This window comes from Myotis lucifugus, unplaced genomic scaffold, assembly GCF_000147115.1.
Source record: "Myotis lucifugus unplaced genomic scaffold, Myoluc2.0 scaffold_48, whole genome shotgun sequence".
Taxonomy (NCBI): Eukaryota; Metazoa; Chordata; class Mammalia; order Chiroptera; family Vespertilionidae; genus Myotis; species Myotis lucifugus.
The window spans coordinates 1,529,178-1,541,398 of NW_005871096.1; the positions used below are offsets into that span (position 1 = coordinate 1,529,178).

Here is a 12,221-nt window from a genome sequence, read left to right on the forward strand (position 1 = left end):
CTCGTCGGTTCTTGGAACTGCTCCAAGTCGTGACTGTACAGTACTCGATCCACTAGTAATCGCTACTGGCACCTTTGTTAGAGAAAGCTGACTTTTAAAAGTACTTTTTAATGATTATTGATGTTTTAGAGAGAGCGGGAGGGAGAGGGATAGATAGAAACACTGGAGAGAGAGAAACATCAGTGGGTTGCTTCCTGCATGGCTCCTCCTGGGGATGGAGCCCACAGCCCAGGCATGTGCCCTGACCCCGAATCACCCCAGTGACCTCCTGGTTCGTGGGTCCCCGCTCAACCATGAGCCACACCGGCCAGGGCAAACTCTACCCGCGTTTAATGTCAACTTCCTGCTCGTGTTTTTTTTCTAATCCATTGTCTTTTCATTTCATCTGTTTTCTGACTCTGAATTTGATTTAGAAGGTATGTGTGCTTATTGTGAGGGGAATTTAGGTTAAGGAGATCCAATACATAACTCCATTTAAAGGGCACTCATGTTACCTTGTGGTCCTACAAAAGGGAAGGGATGTCCTAGTTGGTTTGGCTCAGTGGATAGAGCTCTGGCCTGTGGACTGAAAGGTCCCAGGTTCCATTCTGGTCCAAGGGCACATGCCCGGGTTGTGGGCTTGACCTCCGGTAGGGGGTGTGCAGGAGGCAGCTGATCAATGATTCTCTCTCATCATTGATGTTTCTATCTCCTCCCTTCCTCTCTGAAATCAATAAAATTGTATTTTTAAAAAGACATGCACAAAAGGGAAGGTATGAAAATGGGCACCACTCAACCTCTCCAAGTTGTGGGCTCCCACTCTGCCTGGAGGACCTCAAACACTGCAGATAAAGCCTGACCAACAGGGAGAGTACAGTATAAATGTGTAAACTATAGTAGCAAGGCGTAATGTTTTTGTTCTTATTACATAAGAATGAGTGCTAATAGTAGTTCTATTAGTTTCCATGCTCCGCTGTGTCATGCTGCACATCTTTCCCATCAGGTCAGTGAGTGAAGTAGTGTGGCGCATGAAGAGCTCTATTTCCTCGTTATACATTGTCACTGGGTGCCTCTTGTCTCTGACTCTAGGAAGGGCAGCATGGGGGGGAGCGACAGTTCTTAGGATGCACAGAGCCATCATTAGCAAGAACCTTCAGCCAGCCCCTTCCCCATATCTTCTTTCACCATCCTCCTTTCCATTAGGATTGACTTTCTCTAAATATATGAGAACACAGGAGCAGGTGGCAGGGTTATTCCACTGATACTTATAAGAGCAGCATCCTTACAGGAGAGGGACAGCTGTTCTCTCTTCTATTTAGTGTAAAACTTAACTCTCCAGAGGTCTTAAATCGCACTACTTCTTTTCATATAAGCGAGCTGTTCTGCATAAAGGAAAGAATATGATGGTCAAAAATCATTTTCTCACTATAGACTCATTATTTTTATCATAGAAATTTTCCCAGATTCTGGCAGTAGGTTAATTCCAAGGATTAGTTTTTCAGATTGTGGATTGATTTATCTTATAAACCCCCATTAAGTGTTTTTCTAGTAATTGTCAGGCAAATTTCTAGCCTAGTGCCATTTTAAACGAAATACCCAATAATTTGTTTTAAAAAGAAAATGAAATTGCCCAGCTGGTGTGGCTCAGTGTTTCTGTCGACCTATGAACCAGGAGGTCACAGTTCAATTCCTGGTCAGGGCACATGCCTGATCCCCAGTAGGAGTTGTTCAGGAGGCAGCTGATCCCCAGAAGGGGCAGTTCAGGAGACAGCTAATCAATGATTCTCTCTCATCATTGATCTCTCTCTCTCTCTCTCTCTCACATCAATAAAAATATATTTTAAAAAATTATTTGTTACTCTGTCCACTACTTTCCCTAGCTCATGTTTGTAAATGAAAATGTAAATACTACAGAGTAGAGAGTTACCCTTAAAAGAGCTCCTCTATATCAAGGCAATGTTTGAGTAAATGTCCCATTAAGTTAAAACTCAAAGCTTTAAGTAGTTAGTGAGATTATAGTGCCAAAAGAAGATGGGAATACTGTCTTATTAAATAGAATTTCTATATTGACAGCTGGTCATTGTTTTCCAAACTGCTGTAACTACTTTCATGCACTGAATATAATAAAATATTCAAGTTAAACTTGGCATGCCTTGGGAAAAAACTTAATAATGGCATAATTGCAAAGGTATAATTATGGCAGAGCATTGAGAAGAATTTCACCTTTCATTGCTAAAAGTAATAAAGCCAATATATAATTTCATCTATATTAACTGGTATCTATGGGAGTTTGGTCAAAATAATAAGTAGTATCTTGGCAATAAAGTCCATTCTTAGCCTGTCTATTATTATTTTTTTATTAAAAAGTAAGAGATGAATGCTGAAGAAGTATTTTATGTCTCATCACAATCTGTTTACAGGACACAGCATTTGCAAAAAATCCTCCCCCCTGCTTCCTTTGGTAAGATAATTTTTCATATAGATTTATGTAATATCAAAGTAGAGTTCACTAAGAAATATTTATGTGTAAATAATGGGTGAATAAGGACTCACACTTGTTATTAATACAACTTTGTTTTCACCTAGAAGCATAATCAAAATAGATAACACTATTTTGAATATTTACTACTTGCCCCCACTAGGTTAATTGCTCCTGTTGCAAAATCCTGTCTAATTCTCATATTTTATACACATATATATACACAGACATAAGATATACATTAATTAATAATTTGGATATATTATGAAACATGTGGAAAAATAAAATTCAGTTGATGAGATAAAGATAAAATAAATAGTCCCTAGGAGTTAGGTATAAAGTTTATTCTTATTTATAAATGAGGGAACTAAAGATACATGTGGTTAGAAAAATTGTGAAGGAATTTATATAACTTCTTGGAAAGATTTTCTATAGAAATAAGTGATATGAGTCTGCTAAATGTATATAAATTGAATTTATTACATTTAAAAATGATTATTATAACAATATGGTTACTAACAATGTACAACTCAACTACTGCTCACATAGACTTTCATAACTTTAAGGAAAATTGTGTTTTTACTAACATTCAGTAATGACCAAGCTAAAAACTTGAAATCATAATTTGTTATATTCCATTTTTTTCTAAGACAAAAGTGAAAGCTAGCAAATTAGAAGTCAAAGATAATTATGATTGCATTAATGATGGAAACCCTGTAATTTTATTTTTTCCTTGCCATAGAACACAGTAAGCTCTTTAAAATTCATGCCTTAAAACAGAATTTTATGCCCATTTTTCATGTAACTGTGTAACATTCAGGGCTGCAGTTTCAGGTTCGTGAAATAGAAGCACCGTAGTCTTTAAAGGTCAGATGATTGGGAACAAATCTTACATAGTATTAACAAAGGATTATGTAGAGAATACAGGCAAAAATGTATTTTTTTAAATTATTAGAACACAGAATGTAGTGCATTTTTTCTGTCTTAATATAAGTAGAAATTTAAGAATCAATGTACATTAAATTGCAATACAGATTGCCAAAATAAAGAATTACTATCTAAACACTGGTAAAAAGCCATTTCTCTGTTGGAAGAGGTAGAAAATGATGACATTTTTCTCTTGGTTCATTGGCAGCTTTGTTCAGCTGAAAATATGTATTGGAGTTTGTGAATAAATATTATTTGTGTTTCCAAACAGGTATATTCTTTTTTTAAAGTATATTTTTTATTGATTTCAAAGAGGAAGGGAGAGGGAGAGGGAGATGGAAACATCAAAGATGAAAGAGAATCATTGATCAGCTGCCTCCTGCATGCCCCACACTGGGGATCAAGCCCGCAACCTGAGCATGTGCCCTTGCCCAGAATTGAACCCGGGACCTTTCAGTCTGCAGGCCGATGCTCTATCCACTGAACAAAACCAGCTAGGGCCAAACAGGTACATTCTTAACACCAGTGTTTTGGACAGCCATAGGTAGTCTTTTGGAAGAAACAGTCTGCATAATGAAAGGAAACTGGGCTGAATGAGATCATTATTACTCCAAACTGGGTTCTGTCACATACTAGGTGGGTGACTTTGCACAAGTCACTTAGCCACTCTGAGCCTCTAGTTTCATATCAAAAGATTGCAGTAATGAAAGTAATAATTTTATATGATTCTTAGATTGGTCCATGCCAATAGAAATATGGGTTTCTGAGTATGCAAAATTGAAAATAGTGTTCATTCATTCATCCATCTAACCATTCATCCTTTAATACATATATGTATGTATTGTTGTCAGACAAAGGGCAAATTGTTTCAGATGTAGCTGTTGATCAACTCACAATCTCTTCAATACTTTACAGGTCACCAAAGAGATCTAAGAAATTACAAATGGAGATTATTTTCTTTATCCCCACTGCATTTAGCTTTCCTAAATGTTGTTTATATAAATTGAATAGTTCAGATTTGGATAAAATTGACAACATATATTTTTAGATAGTTGCTAAGTTCATCATGTTAAGATTATCTACACTAATAAAAGACAAACATGGTAATTGGCGTACGACCGCTACCCTTCCCATTGGCTAATCAGCATATCCTTATGCAAATTAACTGTCAGCCAAGATGGCGGCCGGCTTTAGGCTTGGGGCGTTGAGGAGCCAGCCAGCGATCAGCTGCGGCGGGAGCTGGGGGTGCCCCGGCCCAGGCCTAAAGCCTCGAGCAGAGGCTTTAGGCTTGGGCCGGGGAGGAGCCCGCCAGCAGCGATCTTCCACGGCGGCAAGATGCCCAGGCCTAAAACCTCGGCCTGAGGCTTTAGGCCTGTGTCAGGGAGGAGCCAGCCAGGGATCGTTGATGGCTGCGGTGGCGGGGACCTGGGGGTGCCCCGGCCCAGGCCTAATGCCTGGGCCAGAGGCTTTAGGCCTGGGCCGGGGAGGAGCCAGCCAGTGATCCTTGATGGTGGTGGCGGCCCGAACCCGGGCGCAGCCAGCCAGCGATCCTTGATGGCCACGGTGGCTTGGAGCTGAGGGTGCCCTGGCCCAGGGCTAATGACTCGCCAGAGGCGTTAGGCCTGGGCAGGGGCCAAACCAGCAATTGGTGTGAACTACAGAGGAAACACCTTTTCTGACCTCTGATTGGTTAAGCTCTCTGTATGCCACTGGTAATATTCTTAGTAACTTGGGTAATAAGAGTCCAAAAAGTGATCTAGGGTTTTTTTTACCACACTCCTGGAGAAAAAAATGAAGGTCTGCTGCTGGAGGGTTAAGAAATGTCATATCCTGTCCTAGCCAGTTTGGCTCAGTGGATAATGCCTCGGCCTGCCCAACGCAGATTCTGGGTTCAATTCTGACCAAGGGCATGTACCTAGGTTGCACGTTCCTCCCTGGCTCTGGCCCAGGTCAGGGCTCATGCAGGAGGCAACCAATCAAAGTGTTCCTCTCACTTTGATGTTTCTCTCTGTCTTTCCCTTTCTTTTCCACATTCTCTAAAAATCAATGGAAACATATCCCCAGGTGAGGATAAAGAAAGAAAGAAATGTCATATCCTATGAAAGACACTTCTTGAAAATGCCTAAAGAAAGTTGTCATTTTTTCATGGTAAAGGGACTGGAGTCCGTGTTGATGAAAACACCTTGGTGGCTGCGGTGACTGGCAGTGGCTGCAGCAGCGGGGTGATGGGGCTGTTGCCTTCCCCTGATCAGCCCGGTCGCCTTCCACAAAGGGAGGCCAGACTGTGGCTTAGGCCCGCTCCCCAAGGGGAGCAGGGAGCAGGTAGTAGGACATCCCCTAGGGCTCCCAGTATGTGATAGGGGGCAAGCTGGGCTGAGGAAACCCCCTCCCCAGTGCACAAATTTTTGTGCACCGGGCCCCTAGTCCTATATAATAAAAGGGTAATATGCAAATTGACCCTAAGGGCAGAACAACTGGTCGCTATGACGCGCACTGACCACCAGGGGGCAGACGCTCAATGCAGGAGCTGCCCCCTGGTGGTCAGTGCACTCCCACAGGGGGAGTTCCACTCAGCCACAAGCTGGCTAATGGCTGCGAGCACAGCAGCAGTGGCGGGAGCCTCTCCTGCCTCCATGGCAGCACTAAGGCTGTCTGACTGTGGCTGAGGCCCGCTCCCCCTGAGGGCTCCTGGGCTGCCAGAGGGACGTCTGACTGCCAGCTTAGGCCCGTTCCCCCAGGGAGCAGGCCTAAGCTGGCAGATGGACATCCCCTGAGGGCTCCCAGGCTGCCAGAGGGCGCAGGTGGGCTGAGGGACCCCCCCTCCAGTGCACGAATTTTCATGCTCCAGGCCTCTAGTGTATATATATTTTATCATTTTTTTATTTTCAATTACAGTTGACATATATAATTATATTAGTTTCAGATGTACACCCCAGTGATTAGATATTACATAACTTACTAAGTGATCATCCTGATAAATCTCACACCCATCAGACACCTTACTTATTATTGATTATATTCCCTATGCTATACTCTACATCCCAATGGCTATTTTGTAACAAATAATTTGTACTCTCAATTCCTTCACTTTTTTTTACCCATATATTGATTTGTATTGCATATTATTAGGAAATCTTGTCTAGGTTTATTCTTATAGGCAGTAAAGCTCAAGGGTTTTCCTCTTACCTTCCATTGTTTGCCTCAAATAAATGATCCTAAGTCAGAGTGCCGTTTCCTTGTGGGATGTGCCCACAAGGAAACGGAATCTACCATTTCACTTCATCAAATTGTGTTTCTTCGGCTTTCACTGTGTTTGTAAACTGTAACAAGTGTAATAAGATACTGTGTTTGGCTTTGGCTTTTGGCAAGCATCTGTTCAGTGTCAGAGTCAAATTTAGAAACATATATATAACCAGCCAGTCATCTTTTCACAAACTGGTTTGTTATAAATTTCTCTAGCAGAGCAACATTTGTTGGAGAATTTTTCGACATAAAATAATATAAAGGTATGTGTCTGATCCTTCTAAAAAACCTTGGCATTTAAACAAAATATAAAGCTGGATTATGTAAGGACTTTATTGCCAATAGTGATATTACATAAAGCTTTGCATGTTATGAAAACTTACGTGTATTCTCCAGTGAAATTACTCTCTATGCTTTATAATAGCATTTTAATGGACTGAGAAAGTTATGCTATTAAATTTTAAATTCTTTAAATTATAAGTTGTTAAAATATTTAACATCCTCGGAGTCCTGATTTTAGCTTACATAATTTATAGCTACTTTTATGCTCAATATTAATGAAAAAAATCTTGATTTATTAAATCAGGTATATGAATCACTGCACCTAATTTTACAGAGCTTTCTGTACTTGTACTGAAGTGAGAAAATTTTATATATTTGACAATTGTGCTTGAGTATTTCTGATTAATGAGGCTCTTAGAGCTAAGGCTGTTTATGAGATGCATTTGAAATGTATTGCAAGTATTATTCCACAAATTACTATAACTATATAGATTACTGCTAGTGATTTTAAAATTTACTATTTTGAAATGAAAAGTTTTTCAAAGAAAAGCAAAGATTAAAATGTTGAATTGATTAACCACATCTGTCCAATTGAAAAGATTCTCTACTCCATTCTCTAATTTTCATCTAAAGAGCCACCATTACTTTGCTCTTATTTCTTCCCCTACCTTTTCTTCCTCTCAAATCTTTCTTCTTCCCTCTGATATGTCTATTTGTTAGGTCTAAATCAAGATCATGTACTCCCTTCTCTCTCCAAAGTGAGTAGAAACTATGTAGAGAGTTTATAGGAAGACAGACTGTTTTCTTAGCAGAATTGAGCCTTTCCCCTCTGACTCAGCCAGAAGGGAGTGGAGAGGCTGTTAGCACAGGAAAAAATAAATATTATTATTATTGAAAAAGCAAATATTATTATCAGTCATTTGCTTTTCGACTTTGCGACAATAATATATATATATATATATATATATATGCCTAAATGTAAAACTTTTAAATGTAAATTATTACTTATAAGTAATAATTGAAATAAGGAACTGACATTGTTTAAAAGAAAACCTTTAGATGTGTACCAAGTCTTAGGCTTTTTCTCTTAAACTGCTGAGAAGAAGGTATTTGGGGGGAAATGTTAGCTTCTTCAGATCAATTAACATCAATTTAGGCAAAGTCATAGTCCTGGTGAATGAAAACTTCAGAAAAGTTCGTTGCAGATACATGTTTTGTAAATTACTTTTTAGAACACATTTCCATATCCTTCCCCCAATACTCAGTCTACCCCATGCAAAGAATATAGTGTTCTCTGGTAAGAACCCATTTGTCATCACATGTCAGTCTTTATAATATCCCAAAAGATGTTTTATTGACTTGTAAACTTTTCAGTAAAAAATACTCTTATTTTTCAGGATGTCAAACTTGGGACAATTTGACTCTGATTTTTACCAATCTAATTATACCATTGAGAATCAGGAGCAGAGTTGTAATGACTCCAGTGCCTATGGAAATCTTTATGGATCCGGAGAGTAAGTACCTTATTTTGAAAAAATACATTCTCATGTTAGAAGTAATAATATTATGGCAGGTAGGGAGGTTTCCTTAGAGGAAGCAAAAGCATGTCTTTGTAAAATGCCCAAGAAGAAATGTGAGGAAAGGGCAGAGAAAAGAATTCAGTTCTCCAAGGATCCCCTTGATCACCTCACACCCATTTATAGCTGAATGGCTTGACTCTCTTTTCAAAATAGAACTTAATAGGGAGCCTGAATATAGGGACTGTCTTTTCTGTGGCACTGCTTGAAAAACATATTTTATTCAATTTAATTAATATTTATTGGGTGCCTGCTGTGTGTCAGGAGTAAAAAAAAGGGCACTATAAACCCAAAGATAAAGGAGAAATTCATAATCTCTTACCTCAGTGTGAAAATTCCTAAACGGAACCAAGATAAACATATTTCAGAATGTGTTAGTAATTTGAGTTGACAGTTCAACTTGAGTTGAAATAAATAAAAATGATTAAAAATTTAGTATTTATCCTTTACCAGTGCCCAAAATGAGGATTTAGAGTGAGAAGAATTTGGTTCAAGTTCTGGCTCTTGCATTTGTTCTTTGTGACCTTGGGAAAGACTTGACTTCCCTGACTGGTGTCTTAACTGAGAAATGAGGACATTAATAATACCCACTTCATGAAATTGTCATGAAGAATATTTGTGATAATGTGTAGGAAAGTAGACGTTTAAGTAAAACCACTATATAAATGTTATTTACTTACGTAATTATTAGAGGCCTGGTGCACGGATTCATGCACTCGGCATGGCCTGTGGGAATTGGGCTGAAACTGGCAGTCCAACGCCACCTGCCACTCCTGCCTGCCGCTCCTGCTCATCTCAGCCTGGCCCCGCTGCACCTGCTGTGGGCTCCTGCCCAGTCAGTCCCGATCAGGAGAGGCTTGCATCTGGCACCTGTCTGTCAGCTAAGCAGCACTCCTGCTGTGGGAGTGCACTGACCACCAGGGGGCAGCTCCTGCGTTAAGCATCTGCCCCTGGTGGTCAGTGCGTGTCATAGCGACCGGTCTACCAGTCGTTCAGTCGCTTAGGCTTTTATATATATAGACTAGAGGCCTGGTGCACAAAAATTTGTGCACTCGGGGGGGTGGTCCCTCAGCCCGGCCTGTGCCCTCTCGCAGTCTGGGACCCATCGGAAGATGACCACCTGCTGGATTAGGCCTGCTCCCTGGGGGATTGGGCCTAAGATGGCAGTCAGACATCCCTCTCGCAGCCCGGCAGCCCTCGGCGGATGTCCACTTGCCAGCGGGGAGCAGACCTAAGCTGCAGTTGGACATCCTTAGCGCTGCTGAGGAGGCAGGAGAGGCTCCCACCACCACCGCTGTACTGGCAGCCATCAGCCTGGCTCGTGGCTGAGAAGAGCTCCCCCATGTGGGAGTGCACTGACCACCAGAGGGCAGCTCCTGCACTGAACGTCTGCCCCCTGGTGGTCAGTGTGTGTCATAGTGAGCAGTCATTCCCAGTCCTTCTACTCATAGGGTCAGTTTGCATATTACCCTTTTACTATATAGGATAGAGGCCTGGTGCACGGGTGGGGGCCGGCTAGTTTGCCTTGAAGGGTGTCCCGGATCAGGGTAGGGGTCCCGCTTGGGTGCCTGGCCAGCCTGGGTGAGAGGATGATGGCTGTTTTCAGGCTGGCCACACCCCTTTAGTGTGGGGGCCCCCACTGGGGTGCCTGGCCAGTCTGGGTGAGGGGCTAAGGGCCGTTTTCAGGCTGGCCGGGACTGAAGCTCCCAGCCTCTCCTTTTTTTCTTTTTTTTTTTCTGGGATTTATTTACCTTCTATAATTGAAACATTGTTGCTGTCACTGGCGCTACCAGCTCTGAGGCCGCGGCCAGCTGAAAGCAGGTATCTGGGATTTGTTTAGCTTCTATAATTGAAACATTGTTGCGGTAGGCGAGGAACCTTGGCTTCCTCCATCACTGGAGCAAGCAAGTCTCCTGCTCGTTTCAGCTGCATGGCTGCTGGCCGCCATCTTGGTTGGCAGTTAATTTGCATATCGCCCTGATTAGGCAATGGGAAGCGTAGTGGAAGTATGGTTAATTACCCTTTTTGTCTTTTATTAGATAGAATGAGTGAAGCCCTGGTCAGGTTACTTAGTTGGTTGGAGCATCTCCTGTACACTAAAAGGTTGCAGGTTCTGTTCCTGGTCGGGGTGTGCACCAGAAACAACTGATCAATGTTTCTCTCTCACATCAACATTTCTCTCTCTCTCCCTCTCTCTTTCTCTATTACTCTCTCTCTCTTTCTTTCTTTTTTTTAAAATATATTTTTATTGAATTTTTACAGAGAGGAAGGGAGAGGGATAGAGATTCAGAAACATCAATGAGAGAGAAACATCGATCAGCTGCCTCCTGCACACCTCCCACTGGGGATGTGCTCGCAACCAAGGTACATGCCCTTGACCAGAATCGAACCTGGGATCTTTCAGTCTGCAGGCCGACGCTCTATCCAGTGAGCCAAACCGGTTAGGGCTCTCTCTCTCTTTCTTTCCCTCCCTCCATCCCTCCCTTCCTCTCTCTAAAAACCAATGAAAACATATCCTCAGGTGAGGGTTAAAAAAAAATGAGTGAAAAGGACAAGGTCATGTAGGATTGGCTCAATCACCATAGAATCCAACAACAGAAAAATAACTTCATATTATTCCTTGGATTTATACCTTGGAATGTCAAGAAAAATAAAAATAAAAAGGTGTTTCAGGCAGAGCAGTTTGAGCATTGAGGTATTACAGGATAGTAACTCAAAATATATAATCCACACTGAGAGCTATCTAAAAATTTTCAGCTCTGTCCTTTTGTTTTATTAAAAGGAACCAGTCACCTTGAATTTCTATTTCTTTTCTCCCTTCTCTGCTCCATTTGGGCTAAGCACCTGGGGAGCACCTACAATCTATATTTTCAGGCTAAACTATCCTGAAATGTCTAATAAGAGGGCAATAAAGCTTTCCCCTTTAAGCAGGACTCATGAGCACAGTTTTCTCCCACACCCACCAAACCCAGTTTCTTTCTCCATTTGATTTTACATATCAATGTTGCCCAGAAGTCAAGATGACCAAAAGATGGAAGTTAATAGAACCAAATGAGGAAAACTCTTGATTATATTATATCAGGTTGATGGCCTTGCCTGCTTATTAGCATTTAAATCCAAGTCCTTATTTGGAGGTGGTAACATTTAAATTCTAACCCACACTGCATGTCTCAGGAATTAGAAAAGGCCATTCTAGCTGTGGTAGTTTTATGAGTACATAAAACATGGACTCGGGCCAGCGAATTACTGGTGTACATCAAACAAACTCCAGAGATTTGACCTTTTATTCATTCAGTGAGTAGTTCAATTAAAATACTCCCCAAGTCAAAATAATATGTTGATTTTCCTGGCAAAGAATAGGAATCCAGAGGGTAGTTACAGTGTTATAATCAATTAATCTATCACTCTGTCTCTGTCCCCAGTAAACGGGAGCTTCCTCTAAAAGGCTTGTTCAGCTCAATGGCATGTTAATTGGAAAGCTGGTTGAGTGTACTTACTAAAACAATGAAGATACTTGTATTTCAAAACAAGTTCTCTTATTTTAGAATGAACAAGGAGCATTCTCATTTTACAATTTCTGTCCAGTCCTTTGGGTAGGCATCATTTCCAATCACTGCTAGGCTATATTTTCCCACTATATGTATCCAATTTTTGAAATGGGAAAACTGTTCAAATTATTAAGAGAAAGAAATAGATATTTCTGCAGAAAGGTGACAACTGGAAAACTCCCTTTG

At 41.1% G+C, this 12,221-nt stretch overlaps 1 protein-coding gene across 1 annotated transcript in view; it reads left to right on the forward strand.

Annotated features, from left to right (window-relative positions):
• YIPF7 (Yip1 domain family member 7) overlaps window positions 1-12,221 on the forward strand; it is a 30,898-nt gene that overhangs the window by 1,130 nt on the left and 17,547 nt on the right. Inside the window, exon 3 of the mRNA XM_023753663.1 lies at window positions 8,308-8,424. Coding sequence (XP_023609431.1) covers window positions 8,308-8,424 — 117 coding nt within the window. The remainder of the gene's footprint in view (window positions 1-8,307; window positions 8,425-12,221) is intronic.